This window comes from Crocuta crocuta, unplaced genomic scaffold (genome assembly GCF_008692635.1).
Source record: "Crocuta crocuta isolate KB4526 unplaced genomic scaffold, BGI_CrCroc_1.0 scaffold172, whole genome shotgun sequence".
Classification (NCBI taxonomy): Eukaryota; Metazoa; Chordata; class Mammalia; order Carnivora; family Hyaenidae; genus Crocuta; species Crocuta crocuta.
In genome coordinates, this window is record NW_027528872.1 from 7,097,774 (window position 1) to 7,117,294 (window position 19,521).

General features: G+C 46.1%; 1 protein-coding gene across 3 annotated transcripts; it reads left to right on the top strand.

Annotated features, from left to right (window-relative positions):
• Positions 1–99: 99 nt before the first annotated feature.
• On the top strand, positions 100–18,524 carry RPUSD4 (RNA pseudouridine synthase D4). 3 transcript variants are annotated; one of them, XM_077756579.1, is made up of 8 exons: positions 100–288; positions 643–808; positions 1,885–2,086; positions 5,982–6,075; positions 6,150–6,294; positions 7,462–7,559; positions 8,027–8,280; positions 18,438–18,524. In XM_077756579.1, exons 1-7 carry the CDS (start codon positions 100–102, stop codon positions 8,264–8,266), a joined length of 1,134 nt encoding a protein of 377 aa, XP_077612705.1. In that variant the 3' UTR covers positions 8,267–8,280; positions 18,438–18,524. The 3 variants fall into 3 exon arrangements, with proteins under 3 accessions (XP_077612705.1, XP_077612704.1, XP_077612706.1); XM_077756578.1 differs by lacking the exon at positions 18,438–18,524 and having other exon boundaries at positions 8,027–9,765; XM_077756580.1 differs by lacking the exon at positions 18,438–18,524 and having other exon boundaries at positions 8,030–9,765.
• Positions 18,525–19,521: the final 997 nt, after the last annotated feature.

Sequence of the window (19,521 nt, forward strand, 5' to 3'; positions counted from 1 at the left end):
CGCCCCCATCTCACGTGACTCCGAGAGCCCGCCCATCCCCTCCTCCCGCTAGCTCCTCTTTCGCACGTGGTGTTTACTCGCCCCTCCCTTTTTGACAAGATGGCTGCGCCCAGCTGTAATGCTCTGGGCCTCTGGGTGCGGGGTTCCGGGCAGTGGTTAGGGAGTTCCTTCACCCTCATTTCCCAGCCGTTTTGTTCCGCCGCTGCCGCGTCTGGGACCCTGAATGCCCAGCGGTTGGCGGAGAAACTCCGAGCTCAGAAGCAGGAACAAAAGACGAAGAAGCAACCGGTGAGTCCGAAAGGACCACAACTCCCAAGAGGCAGTGCATTAATTGGATTCCTTGGCTGGGAGTGAGGTAGGAGGGTCCTCTGACAGCTGTTAAGTAAATGTGGAGGACGTGTGGGAGAATAGGGAGAAAGGGAAAGGGAATAGGTCCGTGTCCTCCTGCGGGCTGTGTCTTTGGCTCCTGCCAGCCTCGCTCCTGAGCACTGCGATGGGACAAGACAGACATGCACGTGCTCTCAAATTATTCGCGGAAGGCGCGAGTCCAGTGCAGAGATAGTCATTCCCAACCTAGATTCTCACCTAGATTTATTGACGGTCTTCACCAGGCATTTGCTGTGGCTTCTTCTCTCCCCGTAGGTGCCCACAAACCCTGTTCAGCGGAGAGTGCAGGAACTAGTGCGGTTCACACAGCAGCTGCAGCGAGTCCACCCCAACGTGCTTGCTAAGGCACTGAGCCGGGGGATTGTGCACCAGGACAAAGATCTCGTGGTCATCAATAAACCGTACGGTCTTCCCGTGCATGGTAAGGACCACGTGGGAAGCAGAGGCGTGCTGGTTCTGTTTTCGCTACTCCCACGGACAACTCTGACACATTACTTGTGGGGCGCCTTGAAGCCTTGCATTCAAAATAATTAAGTTTTGGGGGAGTACTCTGTAAGACCTTAAGGACCTATAAGGACCCTATATACTCCTATATAAGACCCTACTGAGGATACTGGGATATATAGTTCAGTCCCTGCATTGCAAACATTTGGCAGTCAGCAGTGATCTATGGAATGAGCTGTGTGCAGACTTCCACAGGGATTTTTATAGACATTAACGCTATGTGGTTCTTGTCTTCATGTGGTTTTCCATCGAAACTGAGGATTTGCTGGGGGGAAAAAGCATAGTTGAACTAGAAGAATGCTTTTTGGAGGGGTATAAATAAAAGCATACAGAGCAAATTAAGTCAGACAACGCCATGTGTTTTGTGTGTTTTCTTTTTCTGCCTTGATCCTTCTCATTCCCAATTAGATAATTGTTATACAGATATTTACATTTTATAGATGAGAAAATTGCAACCTGGAAAGATTAAATAATCTGTTCACGGTCAATGGCTACTTAGGCATAGAATAATACTGAGAAGTGTCTCACGGAAAGTCCCATCTTCTTGAAGAGAAGATTTGATGCCTGTATTGCCTCAGAAGAGCTTCACAGTCTTGTATGGATCACTTGAGTTTACTTGGCAAATTTTCAAGCCTTTGTTTGCAACAGTGAAATCAGACTTCCTCATTTTGATGGCTGATTTTATTGCAAGTATTCAAGTGAATTAATAAGTATATACATGTCTGAGGAGAAAGCCACATGTTTTGGAACACTGCTTCTCAAAGTTTAACAGGCGTGTGAGTCACTTGGCATCTTGTTAAAATGCAGATTTAGATTTAATAGTCTGAGTTGGGGCCTGAGATTCCTTTCCAGCAAGCTCCCTGGGCATACTCATGTTGCCAGCTCCTGGACCACATTTCAGGAATAAGGCTCTAGAAAGCACTGACTCTTTTCCCAAGCAGAGTTCTTTGGTGGGATCTTTTGCTGGCCACTAAAACCTCTGATCCTTCTTAGGTGGCCCTGGGGTCCAGCTCTGCATCAGCGATGTATTGCCTATCCTGGCAAAGATGCTCCGTGGCCACAAGGCAGAGCCCTTGCATCTGTGCCACCGGCTGGACAAGGAGACCACGGGCGTAATGGTGTTGGCATGGGAGAAGGAAGTGGCACATCAAGTTCACGAGTTGTTTAGAACCCGTCAGGTGGCAAAGAAGTATTGGTATGAAGCCCATCGCTGGTGGTAGAGTTGGTATCAATGAAGGCATCCTTTTATCTCTTTGTCCATTTGTACAGAAGGACACCCTGTGAGGGGAAGGCACCGGGCTAGGACCTGTGGGCATATGAGAGGTATAGGAAACAGACTAAGTGCTTAGAATATTAGAGTCGGATAGAGTAGTGGTTCCTAATTATGCTTGTACATAAAAATTACTAAAAGTTAACCATATAAGTAACATATGATTTCATGCCTATGGAAAAAAAGTCAAAGATAAAGCAAAAAAAAAACCAAACAAACAAAAAACTCCTGGTAAATCCACCCACTCTGTCATTCTAGTCCCTTCCCTTATAGTTTGGTTTTTATTCCCTAGTCCTTACTCAATGTGTTTGCATACATGTCTAGTATACACAGTGTGTATATGTGTGTGTATTACATTATATGGTGTGCACTGTACTTTTATTATTTTTTTTAATGTTTACTTATTTTTGAGAAAGAGAAAGAACAGAGCATGGGCGGCCCTCTCACAAATCATGAAATCATGACCTGAGCCGAAGTCGGATGCTTAACCAACCGAGCCACTCAGGCACGCCTCTACACTGTACTTTTCTCACTTAACTGTCTTAGAGATCTTTTCATGTTAGTACATTTAGGTTTACCTCCATTTTTTAAAATTTTATTCATTTATTATTTATGAGACAGAGAGAGAGAGCAAGTGGCACAAGTGGGGGATGGGTAGAGAGAGAGGGAGACACAGAATCTGAAGCAGGCTCCAGGCTCTGAGCTGTTAGCACAGAGCCCAACATGGCCTGAGCTGCAGTCAGACACTTAGCTGACTGAGCCACCCAGAAGACACCCCTCCATTTTTTTAATAGAGGAAAGATACATGCACAAAAGTGTAACCTACTCCTGTCCCCCATCTGCTCAATTTTCCTCCAGAGGCAATCACTATTCTACTATTTTGTGTATGACTCTGTGTATGTGTAAGTGAATTAGTATGTGGCAATATATTTTGCACTGCTTTGGATCCTGCTTTTTTTCCCTTGGGAAATATATCTTGGAGAGCATTTTGTGTGTGCTTTTAATTAATTGATTGATTTTAATGTTTTTAGAGTTATTTTAAATTTATTTTGAGAGAGAGAAAGAGAGCACACAAGCAGGGGACGGGCAGGGAGAGAGGATCCGAAGCAGGCTCTAAGCTATCAACTGGGTGCCTGATGTGGGGCTTGAACCCACGATCCATAAGATCATCACCTGGGCCAAGATCACGAGTCTGAAGCTTTATCAACGAGCCACCCATATGCCCCTGTGTGTATATCTTGAGCTCTACAGTATTCTGTTATATGGCTGTATCATAATTTCCTCATTAATGGATGTTTGGTTAACTTTCCATTTTTCTGAGCCTATTGCAAAGAATGTGTGCGTATATCTTTAAGACAGATTCCTAAAGATGGCATGGCTAGGTTGAAACATTTAATATTTGAAAGTTACTACTAGTAGATGGGCCAGGTTTTCTTCCAGGAGAGTGGTAAGTACCCACCTCTCCTTAGGCTGACAAACGCATTTTTCGAAGGGAAGTTTTCTGTTCCCTGTGTACTAGCAATGTCTGCATGTTTACAGGCTTCTTGTGGTTTTTGAGTTTCCTTTTCTGTGAACAAACTTTACTTCTTTCGCCCAGATTCTGTTGGATTGTTTATTCTTTTCTCTTTGATTAATGGGTGTTCTTTTTATCTTTTGGATCTTCGTCCTTTTGGTGTTACAGATTTCACAGCCCCTTTGTGATGTCAGGAGCCTTAAAAAAATCCCTATGCTGAAACCCACCCACAGAGGTCCTGATTCGTAAATCCAATGGGTGTGGGCATCTGTATATTTTAAAAGCTCCACAAATGATGAGGAATGAAATGTAAGAACCCCTGTACTAAAGAAATTCTAGATTATGGAGGGAGTTTAGCATAGCAGCTAAGAGCTCGGCAAGATGTGTGTTCAGCTGTGAGCTGTGCCATTTACCAGCAGGAGTCCTTAGGCAAGTTATGAAACTTCTCTAAGTTTTGTCTTTATACGAAAAGTGAGAATAATGGAGTTGAGAAGAGAATTAAGTGAGACAAGTCACGTAAAGCATTTTAACACAGCACGGAGCTCACAGTAAAAGCTGAAAGGCAGAAAACTGAAGACGATTCGTATGCATATAAGTAATCCACATGTTAAGCCTATCCAAAAGTAGTATGTTATTTGTGAAAATTGTTTATGAAAGTTAAGAATCACTGACCATTTTCAGGATCAGGCTTCCTGGAAGAATTGAAATCAGTTAACTGTGTCTTGATGAATGAATAGGATTTGATAGATGAGATGAAGAAATGTGTTACAGATTGTACGAATGGTAGGCACAAAAGAGGAAAACACACAGTCTAGTTTGGAGTGGGGAATGGTGACAGCTAATGCTGGAAAGTTAACTGGAACCCAGTTAATGCTGGCCTTAAATACCAAGTGCAAGCACTAGAAGTTAGAAGTAGAACATAGGAGGCAACCAATTAGCATTTGCTGACTTACTATGATAGCAACTCGTTACAGTTATTTGTTTGAATCTTCTTACTAGATTTCGAATTCCTTGAAAGCAGGGATTTTTGTCTTGCCCTTCTATACAGAACCAGTACCTACCTAAATCAGTGCCCGTTTACATTTGCTGAGTGTGTAGTAAGTGAACCTTAGTAGTGTTAGGTCCTTAGGAAGAGTGAGCTGGCAGTTAAAACTCAGTCCAAGCATGACAAAATATGTCAGGTAATGGCCCAAACTGCTACCAACCCAAAGTGAGGTGTCCAGGGTGTGAAATGTATGAGTGGGCTTTTGGCGGTCAGTGAGAGGCCACCAGGTACCCAGGAGGATTCCTTTGTGATTCACCTAGAAGATGCATAAGTGAAAGGACAGATTAGAGCGTCTTCTCCCCGTGATGAAAGGAGACCTCTGACAAACGTGATCTGGAATGGTTATTGCATGGTGGTGGTGGTTGTGGTGACTTGGAGCACAGAGCACAGATCCCCCTGTGTTGTGCACCTGGCACATTGGGCAGGAGCGGTTCTGTGAATTCATTTACTTGTTCATCCACTTCTTGTGCAGGCAGAATGTACCATCTTTTAAAAAACAAGATACATGGGGTTCTGGGTGTCTGACTCTTGATTTAGGCTCAGGTCATGGTCTCGTGGTTCATGAGTTGGAGCCCCGCATTGGGCTCTGCACTGACAGTGTGGAACCTGCTTGGGATTCTCTCTCTCCCTCTTTCTCTCTGCCCTCCCCTGCTCTCTGTCTCTCTCTTTAAAAATAAATAAATAAACTTTAAACAGTAAACAACAACAACAAAAACCAAACAGCCAGGATACATGGGGAGCCTGGGTGGCTCAGTAGGTTAAGTATCTGAGTCTTGATTTTAGCTCAGGTCGTGATCTTGCAGTTTGTGAGTTTGCAGTGTGCTGACAGTGCAGAATCTGCTTGGATTCTCTCTCTCTGCCCCTCCCCTACTCCACCCCCCCACAAAATAAATAAATGCAAAGAAAATAATAAAAAGAAAAAAAAAACCAGGATACAAAACCATATTACCCCAATTTTGTTTTAAACTATACATATTAATTTTTAAAGGCTAGAATGAAAGACCATGCTATTAATATAATTTTTCTGTTGTTTTCTCCCACACGTTCTATAATTAGCATATATTACTTTAGTAGTGAAACAGATGTGTTTGTATTAAGCTCTCAGGCTCAGTGCTGTGACAAGAGATCATTTGGGATGCTCCCATCTTAAGAACTGACCATAGTAGTGCAGAAGGTCCAGTGCTAATGCCTCTAAGTAGCCAAATCCAAGGAGTCTCCCCCTCACCTTGTGGCTTAAGCGAGGCTCTGTGTGTCACGCCCAGGGCCATCACTGTGCGTGTCCCGGTGCCCCCAGCGGGAGTTGTGGATATCCCCATCATTGAGAAGGAGGTGCAAGGTCAGCAGCAGCACTACAAGGTAGGTGAGCCATCGCCCAGAGGGATGGGTTTTCTGCTCTTCCTTTGCGATGTATTTGATTTCTTTGGCTTCAGATGACGCTGTCCCCGGGCTACCGCATGGATGACGGGAAGATGGTGAGAGCCCGAACCAGCCGGGGCGCGCACATAGCGGTGACTCAGTACCAGGTGCTAAGCAGCACTCTCTCCTCTGCTCTCTTGGAGCTCCAGCCAATTACCGGTGAGGGATCACCCATGTGCAGTAGGATTTGTGGGACAGGGAAACCCCAGGGCCGCTCAGCTTTGTCTAGGGCTCTGCTCTTCTTCTGAGTAGCTGGTATTGCGGGAAAGCTGGGATTGCAGCTGGCATGTTTGGGAGTGTGCTTCCGGTGCTAATCTGAGGCTGGGAGCTCCAATAGGGATCATTGTTTTAAAAAAAAGAAAACAAAAACACTAGGTAGCAGAGAGAGACAGTTTGCTTACATTTACTTAAAAATTTGCAAAGCAGTTCCTCAAAAAAATAAGCATAGAATTACTATATAATCCAGCAATTCTCAGGGGTATATACCCAAAAGGCTTGAAAGCAGGGATTTGAGAAGATAAATGTACACTAGTGTTTATAGCATTATTGACGACAGCCAAAAGGTGAAATCAATCCAGACGTCCATGGACAAGACGAATGGTCCATGGACAAGATGTGGCCTATACATACGATGGAATATTATTCAGCCTTGACAAGGAAGGAAATTCTAACATGTGCTACAGCATGGATGAACTTTATGCTAAGTGAAAGAAGCCAAACACAAGACAAATATTATGGTTCTATCGATGAGATGCCTAGAATACTCAAGTTCAAAGACAAAGTAGGATGGTGATGAGCAGGGGCTGGAGGAAAGGGGGAAGGAATGGGGAGCTGTGGTTAAATTGGTTCAGCGTTTCAGTCTGGGAGGAAGAAAAAGCTCTACAGATGGATGGCAGTGACGGCTGCACAACACTGTGAAAGTACTGTGCACTTGAAAATGGTTAAGATGATAAATTCTACATTCTATATATTTTGCTACGGTGAGAAAATGCAGAAACTAATATTATTTAGCATTATATAACAAAGTCATTAAAAAAAAAAAAAGCCCAGCAGGGATGGATACTAAGTTGATGGTAGTGATTATCTGTGGTGGAAGTGGAACCGTGGCTGGAGCCGGTGGGGAGGAGGATTTAGAGGCTCCACAGTATGTATAGTGTTTACTTCCTAGTAGCTTACAGTTTGTTGTTATTCTTTGTACTTTATTGCAGGGGGGGCTTTGCCAGTTTTACCGTGCTTTGATTTAACTTGGTTAGAAGCAGATGTCTCCAGTGATATGGTTTCTGTAGCTACTCAAGTTTTCTCTCTTGTTTTTTTTTTTTTTTAAAGGCATAAAACATCAGCTTCGAGTTCACCTGTCTTTTGGATTGGATTGCCCAATCCTTGGGGATCACAAGTACTCAGACTGGAATAAGCTGGCCCCCCAGGTGATATTGGTTTGACCCAATGGGCAACAGATAAAGGGGAGAACTTAACGCTTTCCCCTTGTTAAACTCTGAAGTGAGTTGCCACATGGCTGTGTCAGTTCCCTAGCTTATAAACAGCCACTGTTCTCATGCAGCTGCATGAGCTGTTAGCAAAACCTTTCTGCTTTATTCCTTAGTCTCAGATTTTGTTAGGAGGCTGGGGGCGGGGGGAGCAGACTATGTCTTGATGTTACAGCCCATTCTGTAGGCAGGCCAGAGCATTGGCTGAAACGAGCTTCCTCGGTGTGGTGGTTTTTCTCTTACCTGGGCTCTGAACCTTCCTGGAAAGTCCCTGACGGGCTGTCCACCACTGCGTTTTCCAGGGGAGTTAGTGTTGGTTCCTTTAGGTGGAAGGCCTCTGGCCCTGTGTGCCACTCAAGGATGAGCCGTTGGCCTGGCTCTCAAGAAGCTGCTTTGTCTCCGTACAGAAGCTGTGTGTTGGTACCCTGAGGAAGCTGGGGCTGAAGCAGGCAAAGGCACGCCACATCCCCCTTCACCTGCACGCCCACCAGCTGATCCTGCCGGCCCTGGCGTCCAGGAAGGAGGAACTCAGCCTGGTCTGCAAGCCTCCTCGCTACTTTGTGTGCTCCCTGAAACGGCTGGGCTTACAGATGCCAAGTCAGGATCAAAGTGGGGACGACGAAGCTGGACGTCCGAGAGCACAGTGAAGACCGTTGGGCAGGTTAGCCCCTAAATTCTTCACTGTGTTTAATGAGCTCTGCTAACTTCTCACTGGGGACAGATCTGGATGGGCCAGGTTCGAGAAGTGGAAGAAGCCCAGCTTCCAGTAAAGCATCTGGGCTTTTACTGGAAGCTAAATATTTACCGATACTCTGGCCATACTCTGGAAGAGCCTGCAGGAAGTCTCCCTGCCAAGACAAAAGAGAGCCCAGGACCAGGCAGATTGGGTCAATAATTGGAAAAGGAGAACTACAGCAGAGAATCTGCTCGTATCCAACAGTAAAGCTCTTGATCTATCGGAAGGCTCCTGTGGTTGGAAAGAACATATAATGGCTATCTGACTGATAGGTTCAGAAGCAGTTACTGCCCTCATGGACATTCGGGATCTATTAGCAAAACCTTTCTGCCCCACTTGCCTAGTCTCGGATTTCATAGGCCCATATCCTAGAATGCAGGCTCTGTGCTGCTGGAGCCCGGGAGCCTCACTGCAGGAGTGACTGGAGCCTGCCAAGTGGTGTTTAATAAGCAAGAAAAGCAGATGTAAACAGGCGAGGTGTGAGGCCCCAGTGGGGAGCACTCACACCGTCCAGAGAGGGCACCTGTTAGCTCCAGCTGGGTATTGCAATGTGGAAACAGATTTTCTAATTTTTTCCTAGGAAACCTGGATATAGTCGACCCTTGATCAGCACTGAGGGGTGTGGGGGCACTGACCCCTCCCTTCCTCCCGCTGCACAGTAAAAAATTCACATATAACTTTTTTTTTAATTTTTTAATGTTTTATTTATTTCTTTTTTTTTCTTACAAATAGTTTATTGTCAAGTTGGTTTCCATATAACACCCAGTGCTCATCCCTATAAGTGCCCTCCTCCATGCCCATCTCCCACCTCCCCCCCACATCCTTCAGTCCTCAGTTTGTTTCTCAGCATTCAAGAGTCTCTCATGGTTTGCCTCTCTCCCTTTCCCCCACCATTTCCCCCCTTCTTCTCCCCCCTGGTCCTCAGTTAAGTTCCTCCTAATCCTCCTATACGTGCAAACACATGATATTTGTCCTTCTCTGCCTGACTTATTTCGCTCAGCATAACACCCTCAAGATCCATCCATGTTGCTACACGTGGCCAGATTTCATTGTTTCTCATTGCCATGTAGTATTCCATCACGTATAACTTTTGATTCTCCAAAAACTTAACTAATAGCCTACGGTGGACCAGAAGCCTTACAAATAACAGTGGATTAACATATATTTTGTATGTTATATGTATTGTATATTGTATTCTTAACAGTAAAGTAGGCTAGAGAAAAACAAAATGTTATTAACAGCCTCATAAGGAAAAAATACATTGACAGAACTGTACCGTACTTACCGAAGAAAATCCATGCATGAGTGGCCTGTACACTGCAAACCCATGTTCTTTGCAGATCAGTTGTACTTAATGTGAAATCTCCAAGTATATGCTCACTAAATAAGATGTAAACATGTGTCCCCAAACCAAGTGGTCACCAACCTGGTGTTCTGTTTCGCTCTAGAACTCCTTCTCTGAAGATATGCTTTCCTCTTGAATCCCACCACCTCTTCCTGAGCTCCGGCTCCACTCCCTCCTACTGTGATAGGATAGCTCCCACCAGAAACTACATGCAGAGGAGAGTGTTGAGACCATCCCCAGGTCCCCAAATTTCCCTAAGGTCAGAGAGGGCAGGGTGGTTCTAACTAGGACCGGGACACCACAAAGCACAGTCTTAGGTTTACTCAGTCTGTTGCCCTGGCCTCTCTGGGCTCCTTTTAGCCCGAGTGCCTGGTAGGATATGCAGAGACACAACCTTTACCTGCTGCTGCAAAGCAGGTTTTAGGATGCAGACTCCTTTTCCTCAGGGGCGTGGAAAAGTCTGGCTTCGTGCAGAGTAACTCCAATACAGCCTACTCAGGGCGAGGCCAGCCTTCCAGGTTGAGGGCACAGTGCCCCCCAGACTCGTCTCCAGATACCAGCTGCAAGCTCAGGGGATCCCAGACAGCCCCCCGCCCTTCTGACCAATGTAAGGGGGCATAAGTCTTCATCAACCTGTACCGGGCTCAAGGGCAACAAGAGCACCCGCCTCGAAGGGTCCCAAACAGACCAGGTCAGGCCCAAAGTCAGAGCGTGGAGGTGAAACAGGAAAGGAATTGATTTCAGGGAGTCCAACACCAGGAAGACAGCAGACCAACGTCTCAAAGACCATCTCCAAAGTGCCAGAAATACTTCCAGGTTTATAGAAGGAAAATGTGGGACAAAGACCAGCCGCAAAGGTCAGGTCCATCATTGTCTTGGAGTCAGTCACGTGGGGTCTTCCTGGCGTAAGGACTGTTGTTACTGCCTGAGGAAAGGACTGAAGCAGTTAGGAAGTACAGACTGAGATCAAAATGGAGGCAGCTGAAGTCCTCTTTCAAGCCCTCTGAGGTCCCTGCTGGATCTAAAAAATTAAATTTTCTCCAGATATAACTGGAGAAAAACGTACAAATCTATGTGTTATGAGTTTTACACAGCCTGGGGGTCTTCATAAGGAAATGATGATCTAAAAAGCAGACTTGTGTGTGCTTTTAAATGTTTATTTATTTTGAAAGAGTGAGCAGTCAGGGGAGGGGCAGAGAGGGGGAAAAAGAATCCCAAGCACACTGCGCACTGCCAGCACAGAGCCAGACACTGGACTTGAACCCACAAACCGTGAGATCATGACCTGAGCTGAAATCAGGAGTCAGGTGCCCCCAGACTTGTGTATTTTTATGCTGGGTGTGATGAGGAGCGGATGAATATCATGGAATGTGGTAGGTGAAGGAGTGTGAGGTAATTGTAAACTTAGAGAAACCTAGCAAAGCATGTTAGAATTCTTCTTGGTGTCTTTCTGCCTTTGAACAAAGGAGATTTTCCTTTCTCTGGGTACAGAGAGGGCACCTCCCAAATGAGGGGTATGGCCTGTTTCAGGGAAGAAGAATGAGGGGTAAGAGGTCAAAGTGACCTTCCTGTTTCTACCATTTTCTCAGACTTCTTCAGTTTAAGCTATTCAGTGTGCCAAGGTACCTATTTTGGTTCAGCATGTCCTGAACCCCCATTCCCTGGTAGCTCAAATTCTGGGGTTCCTGTTCCCTTTCCAGGCTCAATAATTCACTGGAATGCCTCCCAGAACTCAGGAAAGTGCTATACTTACCACTTTATTAATAGCAATAAAAGGATACAAGTGAGGACAGCCAAAAGGAGGAAAGGGGGAGGGCTGGAAGGTCCTAAAGTTAAAGCTACGAGGTCCCCTCCCTGAGGAGTCAGGACAGGGCACCCTCTTGGCACATGGGTGTGTATTACTAGCCAGGAAGGTCACTTAAGCTACCGTGTTGTGTTTTTATCAGGGCCCAGCGCTTCAGCAGGATTGATTAGACCAGTAGCCAGATGACTGAATTCAATCTAGCTCTTTTCTCCATCTCAGAGCCCCAACCCTCCAGTCACAAGGTTAACCTTTTGACCAGGCCAGCCCTTCCCCCCGCCCCCTGGAAACTCCCTGGGAGGCCACGGGTCACTTGTTGGCACTTACTATCAGGGCCCATCCCAAATAACAAAGCCACTCCTATCACGTGGGAAACTGGATTTAGAGGCTCCCTCCCAGGAGCCAAGAACAAAGGCCAGGCAAATTCCTTCTGACATTCAGTTTCCTCCTCCACCCCCAGCTCCCTGGGATCCCTTCAGCTTTCTGTCCCCTAGTGAGTGACAGTCTTGGTGGCAGTCTGTAGAGATGACCCCATCCTCCGCAGCCTTAGGATCCTTTAGGCAAAGGACCGGGAGATATTTCTGTTCACTTCCTCCCCTGCATCCCACTTAGCACGCTGCTATCTGCTACAGTCCACAGGGGTGAGGATGGGTTTTAATGGAGGCTGATCACACAGGGTGAAGCTCTTCTTTCATGGGCTTTTTCACTCGCTGTGTTGATGCAGTCACAGTGACTTGTACCCAAACACATCCTAAAGGCACAAGTAACCCAGGCCTTCCAGCCCCCCTTGGTGTGTCCATTCACACAAACACTCCACCCTAGACGTGTCCCACACGTGAGAATCCCCACGCTATTCACATCACCTCTCATTCAGATTCCCCCCAGACTGATTCCCACTCACCCCTGCACGGCCATTAGCCTGTTCCCAGCTCACTCTATGGGACTCCTCAGTTGGTGTGTGCAGAATGTTTTGTGGAGAGATAGGGCATAGGAGCAAGGAGACAAGGAAAGGGCCTTTGCAATAGTCCAGGTGAGATGTGATAGTAGCCTGCCCCAGGGGGAGGCCCTGGGGTGGACTAGACAGGTTTAAATGTAACCCAGAAGTCCAATGGGTAGAAACGATCAAGTATGGGGAAGAGGCTGAGTCTAGATTCCTGGGAAGTCTGAGCGACCAAGGAGTTGAGGTGAGTTGGCAATAAGTAGGAAAGGAACAGGTTTTGGGGTAGCCCTCCCAATTCAGAGTCTTTCACGTGTCCGCAGAAGGCGACGCGGAAGATGCTCATTACCCTGGTGTTCCCAAAGCACCGCGAGCAGATGCCTGTCTTTGTCACTGAGCACTTACCACACAGCATCTTAACCATTGCCTGTAATTCTGTCTGCCTCCTCCCAGGCTGTGACTGTCCTGTGGGCAGTCACCAAGTCTTTCAAATTTGTGTCTCTAGCTCCCAAGCCCTATGCTTGTAAACCCTCCAGAAGTGACTACTGGGCAGAGACAGCTGTACGCTGGGGNGGGTTAAAATGCTGGCTCTGCTGTTTATTTGCTGTGACCGTAGGAAATTTATTTACCTTATCAGAGCCTCAGTTCACTCACCTGCAAAATGGGTAAAACTTTTTTGGATATTTTAAGGATTAAATGAATTCCTATTAAATTCCCACAATACTTCCTGAAATAAGAGCCCAATTAATGTAGTAGGTTAGGTTGAAACATTAAATTTGCCATTTGAAAAACCTCTTTTTTGAGATAAACTTCACAATACAATAAAATTCATCCATTTAAAGTGTATAATTCAATGGTTTTATGTTCCCAGAATTGGGTAACTGTCTAACCTAATTTTAGAATATTTTAATTCTTAGAAAAGAAATCTTACATCGAATTAGCAGTCACTCTTCATTCCCACTCACACCCATTGATACCACTCACTAATCAATTTTCTGTTTCTAGAGATTTGCCTATTTTGCACACTTCCTATAAATAAAATCATGTCATATATGGCCTTTTGTGCCTAACTTCTTCCACTCAACATAATGTCGCCATGGCTCATCCACGTTGGAACATATATCAGTATTTTGTTCCTTTTTATCACTGAATAGTATTCCATGATATAAATTTGCCAATTTTTGTTTATCCACTTATCAGTTAATGATTCTTCCACTTTTTGGCTCTTATGAAACATTCATCTATAAGTTTTTATGTGGATGTATGTTTTCATTTCTCTTGGGTACATAACCTGGGGTGGAATCGTTGGGTCACGTGGTAACACTGCTTAATACCTGCAGAACTGCCAAGACTGTATTCTAAAGGAGTTGTGCCATTTTGCATTTCCAGCAACAATGTGTGAGGGGTCCAGCTTCTCACCCACACTTGTTATTACCTATCTCTCTGATGATCACCATCCCAGTAGATGAGAAGTAATTTCTTAGGTTGTTTTTTAATTGAAGTACAACTGACGTATAATATATTAGCTTCAAGTATATAATACAATTATCTGATTTTTGTATGTATGCCAAAATGATGATCACATCTATCACCATCCATAGTTCTAAATTTTTTTCTTGTGATAAGAACTTTTAAGATCTATGCTCTTCATAACTATCTTTTTTTTTTTAATGTTTATTTTTGAGAGAGAGAGAGAACAAGCAGAGGAGGGGCAGAGAGAGGGAGACACAATCTAAAGCAGGGTCCAGGCGCTGAGCTGTCAGCACAGAGCCTGACGCGAGGCTCAACTTCATGAACTGTGAGATCATGACTTGAGCTGAATGAAGTTAGACACTCAATCGACAGAGCCACCCAGGTGCCCTGCTTCATAACTTTCAAGTATGCAAGACAGTTATTAACTATGGTCACCATGCTGTACATGACACCCCCAGGATTTATTTATTTTATTACTGCAACTTTGTACCTTCTGACCTCATTTACCTATTTCACTCACTCCCAACCCTGGCCTCTGGCAACCATCCATCTATTCTCTGTATCTATGAGCTCTTTGTTTTGTTTTAGATTCCACATCTAAGTGAGGTCATACAGTGTTTGTCTTTCTCTGTGTGACTCATTTACTTAGTATAATACCCTGAAGGTCCTTCCATATTGTTGCAAATGGCAGGTTCCTCTCTCTCTCTCTCTCTCTCTCTCTCTCCAATGTCTGGGCATTTTTTTCACGTGTATAAATGTGTATAATGTGTATACTACATTTTTGGTTATCTATTCATCCATTGATAGACACTTAGGTTGTTTCCATATGTTAGCATTATCATTGTGTTGTTTGTTTTTTTTTCTGAGAGAGAGAGACAGCATGAGCAGGGGAGAGTCAGAGAGAGAGGGAGACACAGAATCCAAAACAGGCTTCAGGCTCTGAGCTAGCTGTCAGCACAGAACCTGATGCAGGGCTCAAACCCATGAACCGTGAGATCATGACCTGACCTGAAGCTGGACGCTTAACCAACTGAGCCACCCAGGCACCCCTGTGGTTTCGATTTTCATTTCACTGGTGGTTAATGATATTGAGTATCTTTTTGTATGTTCGTTAGCCATTTATGTATTTTGTTTGAAGAAATATCTATCCAAACATCTAGCCCATTTTAAAATTGGGTTATTTGGGGCAAGTGGGTGGCTCAGTTGGTTAAGCATCCAACTGTTGATCTCAGCTCAGGTCTTGATCTCAGGGTTGTGAGTTCAAGCCCCACATTGGGCTCTGCACTGTGCATGGAGCCTACTTTAAAAAATTAGTTTGTCTTGGGGCACCTGGGTGGCTTAGTCGGTTAAGCGTCCGACTTTCGCTTAGGTCATGATCTCGTGGTTCGTGGGTTCGAGCCCCACGTCAGGTTCTGTGCTGACTGCCAGTTCAGAGCCTGGAGCCTGTTTCAGAGTCTGTGATTCCTCTCTCTCTGACCCTCCCCTGCTCACACTCTCTCTCTCCTAGAAATAAATAAAATATTAAAAAAAAAATTAGTTTGTCTTTTCTTATGAAGTTGCAAGAGTTCTTTATCTATTCTTGTACCAGTCCCTGATCAGACATAGGATTTGCAAGTGTCTTCTTGCCTTCTGCTATCCTTTCACTTTCCTGACTACATCACCTCGAACACAGAAGTCTTTGATGTAGTCCAATTCATTTTTCCTTTTGTTGGGTGTGCTTTTGGTTTTGTATATATAAGAAAATATTGTCTAGCCCAAAGTCATGGAAATTTCCTCCTATATTTTCTCCTAGTAGTTTTTTAGTTTAACTCTCACACTTAGGTCTGATACATTTTAAGTTAATTTTTGTATATGATCTAAGGAAGGTGTCCAGCTTTTGGGGGGGTGGGGGGCAGCCAGTTGCTTTCAGCACCATTTGTTGAAAAGATTGTTCTTGGGGCACCTGGGTGGCTCAGTCGGTTGAGCATCCGACTCTTGATTTGGGCTCAGGTCATGATCCCAGGGTCATGGGATTGAGCCCCACAGGGGGCTCCATGCTGAATGTGGAGCCTGCTTAAGATTCTCTTTCCCTCTGCTCCTCTCCCACATACACCCGCTCTCCCTCTCTCAAATTAAAAAAGAAAAGAGAAGATTATTCTTTCCCCCATGGAACTGTTGTGGTCAGTTTCCATTTCTGAAGGTCGTGCTGGGTGAAATCTAGATTATCTCACAGGTTACAATGTAGTTTTATTACAATGCTAATGTGAATGACAGAGAAAAATAATTGCAGTTTCTGATTGGGCCACGAGATGGCAGCAGTCTCCCAGATTTTATTCATCTCTAGCTGAGCTACTCTAAAAAGTGGGAACAGGTTTTGATCAAGGATCAAGTATCCTCCAGAAGTCTTTGGCTGTCTTTCTTTAACCTTATGATAACCCTGACTTTGGTTACCCCAACCTTGTAAAACTCGGTCCCTTAATTTTTTTTTTTTTTTTTTAAGTAGAAAATCTGGAGTTTTCTGTTCTCTGGTGGAGAGAGATAGTAGAGGGGAGGATCTGGTTTGGGCTCCCTTGGTGAATTTGAAATTGAATTTGATTCATAAACACTCACTATAAAAGCACTACACGTTCACTATAGAAATGCAGAATGTATAGTCAAGCTGTTCTCAGCTACCAAAACACCAATGGAAATACACAGTTACCCACCACGTGGTTTGCACAGCTTAGCTAAAACATCAAGAGTTCTTGGTTCTTAGGTCTTTGTTGATTTTATTTTGGCTCAATTGCAGTAAAAAACTGCAATCTCTTTGTTGATCAGAAGCATTGATTGATGGTTATGTATTATTCTGACTAGTAAAAACAGGTTGATGACATACTATTTAACAAAATAATGGAGGGAAGGGGCACCTGGGTGACTCTGTTCGACTCTGGATTTCGGCTCAGGTGATGATCTCAGGGTTCGTGGGTTCAGGTCCCATAGTGCTTGGGATTTTCTCTCTCTTCCTCTCTCTCTGCTTCTCGCCTGCTTGCACTTTTTCTCTCAAAATAAATAAACTTAATAAATAAATAATGAAGGGAAAATAAGGGTAATAAATCTGGCAGCCTCTGGTGCAATAATGTGCGTTAGACACATCAGAAGTGTGAGTGACTTCATTGCTGGTCTTCCCTCCTCTGTTCCTCCTGGGTGATAAGCTCCTCCAGAGCTGGGCCTCACCCCTTCTTCTTCTACTGCCTTCCTGACACTGATGTAGGAGCTCCCAGGCCCCTCGCCCCACCTGTGCCTTCCGCCTGCATCTTTGGGCATCAGAGCTGACTGTGCACCCCTTTTCCCAGCACAGACTGTCCTGGGGAAGCTTCGAGGGTGGGGGCAGAGGGGACAGCGGGACGGCAGCCTTGCTGTACAGAGAGCAAGCGAGGGCCAGCAATGACTGCGGAGGCCGTGTGCACCAAGCCTTCCTTCAGCACTCTGGGAGCGATTACTGCCTGTCCGTCAGCAGCTCCAAGGACCCAGGCAGGATGGCCTGGACCCGGTCAGGGAGCAGAGCAAGGGGAAGAGGTCCCATCTTTGATGTGAGCCAGGAGGTCAGGCAGGGAGCAGGAGGTGAGGGCTGGGGGGGCGGCCTGCCGGAGACAATCTCCTCTCCCATCTCAGACTCCCCCCCCAGGGAAGACGCCAGCTTGTCTTGTTGCCCCTTTCATCTCTCCCTTGTCTGGGGCCGGGTCTCCGCCAGAGCCTCTGTGCTGCTCCGACTTCCTTGTTCCAAACCTGTGTCCCAAATGTGGCCCCTTGGCCCGCCTTTCACGGTGTCCTGGGCCTGCTCACATGCCCGCTTGAGGGAGGGGGGGGAGGAGGAACTGTGGGGGTGCCTAGGATGAGGGCCACACCCACCTACTTGGATTGTAGTCGATTCTAGGGAGCCTGTGGCAATCACATCAGGCAGGAAAGTCAGGGAAGAGCATTGCCCCTGAGTGCCAGGAGCCCAGTGCTAGGAGCGCCCTCAGAGGTCACTGGCCCCACCGTAACTATATTCCCAGCAGGTCCTGCCCAGCCTGTCCCCTCCACTGGCACTGCCGGTAGCTCACCAGCTCCGGAGGGTTCCCACCTCCCTGGTGGGGGAGAGCAAGGTCAGGAACAGGAGGGAGGGACGAGGAGGAAGACAGAAGGATGGATAGGGAGGAGAGGCCCATTGCCCCCCTGAGCTCCCCAGAGTTCTCCGAGTCTCACATGCGCGCACACACACACACACACACACACACCCCAGGGCCTCCTCCAGGCAGGCCTGAAAAGCTGCCAGCTCATCCTGGCCCAGCCCTGGAGTCTGGCCTTTTTCCTGTCTAAAGTTTCAGAATTTTCCAGAAGTTTCCTTGTGTGTGTGTGTGTGTGTGTGTGTGTGTGTGTGTGTGTGTGTATTGCTGGAGTTATACACCAGATTTCCCCTATCCCCCTACTTCTCCAGCCTAGGGAAGAAAAGCCAAAGAGGGAAAGAAAGCAAGACGGAGGGTCCGCCATCAAACTCCAGGCTTATCCTTCTTTCCTTTCTCCTACAGGGAGTTCCAGAAACCTGACTGTAACAGCAACTGCAACATTCAGCGTTTGTTGCCCACCTAGAACCTCTTACTTGCACGAGGTTATCTAAGACCCCCAATAATAGTCTTGTGGGGAATATGCTGTTCTCCCTAATTTTCATTTGTAGGAAGCCCAGAGCGGTCAGTGGACTCCCAGAGGTCACCTCTGCTTACACAGCTGAACGGGGTTTTGAGCCACGTCTAACTTTGGAGCCCTTGCGTTCAGTCTGCATCTCTCCCGTGATCAGGTGTCCCCAGAGCAGTCCCTTCCCAGGTCCCCAGTGAGATGGATGCAGCCCTGAGAAGAAAGCAAGGTGTGTGCTTGCAACCTGAGCTGGGTGTGTTACATTCTCTCTAGGCCTCAGTGTCCTCACCTGTAAAATGGGCAGAATGAGACAGCCTACGATCTCAGTCTCTAACTAAGACAATCTCTGACACCCCTTCTGGTTGCAGGATTCTGTGTCTGATTATGCCAAGATTATGGATTTGGGAGAAGTCATACCCTCATCCCCTTGCCCTACACAGTTCCTGCCTGAGAATCTTCTGTGTATCAGAGGGAACAGAGAAGTAACTCAATATTTGGACCCAATTTAGGAGTCTGTCCTGTCACTGGAGGAAGAGCCTCCCGGAGCGCAGGTGGCATGTGCCACTGTCCTGGGTGGCGAGTGATCACACCAGCCATTCCAGTTAAAGCAACAGCTCCCTTACACTGAGCACTGAGAGTGGGCCGGCCACCCTGCTGTGTATTTTACCTGTGTGACCTTATTAAATCCTCCGAATAGTTCCCCAAAGTGGGTACTTTACAGACCAGGAAATCAAGTGAAACCGCTTGCCCGAGGCCCAGAAGCGAGGAGCTGGGATTTGAACCTACCTTCTTAACCACCGTGGCCACCTGACTTCTGATACAGCCTTAGATTATCAATGATGTTTCTAGAAAGGAGGCAGATCTCATGTTGGACTCTGGACCATTTGTGTGTTTTCCTAGAGCTCCCCCAGGAGGTGAAAACAGCCCCAACTCTGCTATTCTCACTACATTTTGGGGAGAAGTAAGAAGGGAAAGAGGAGG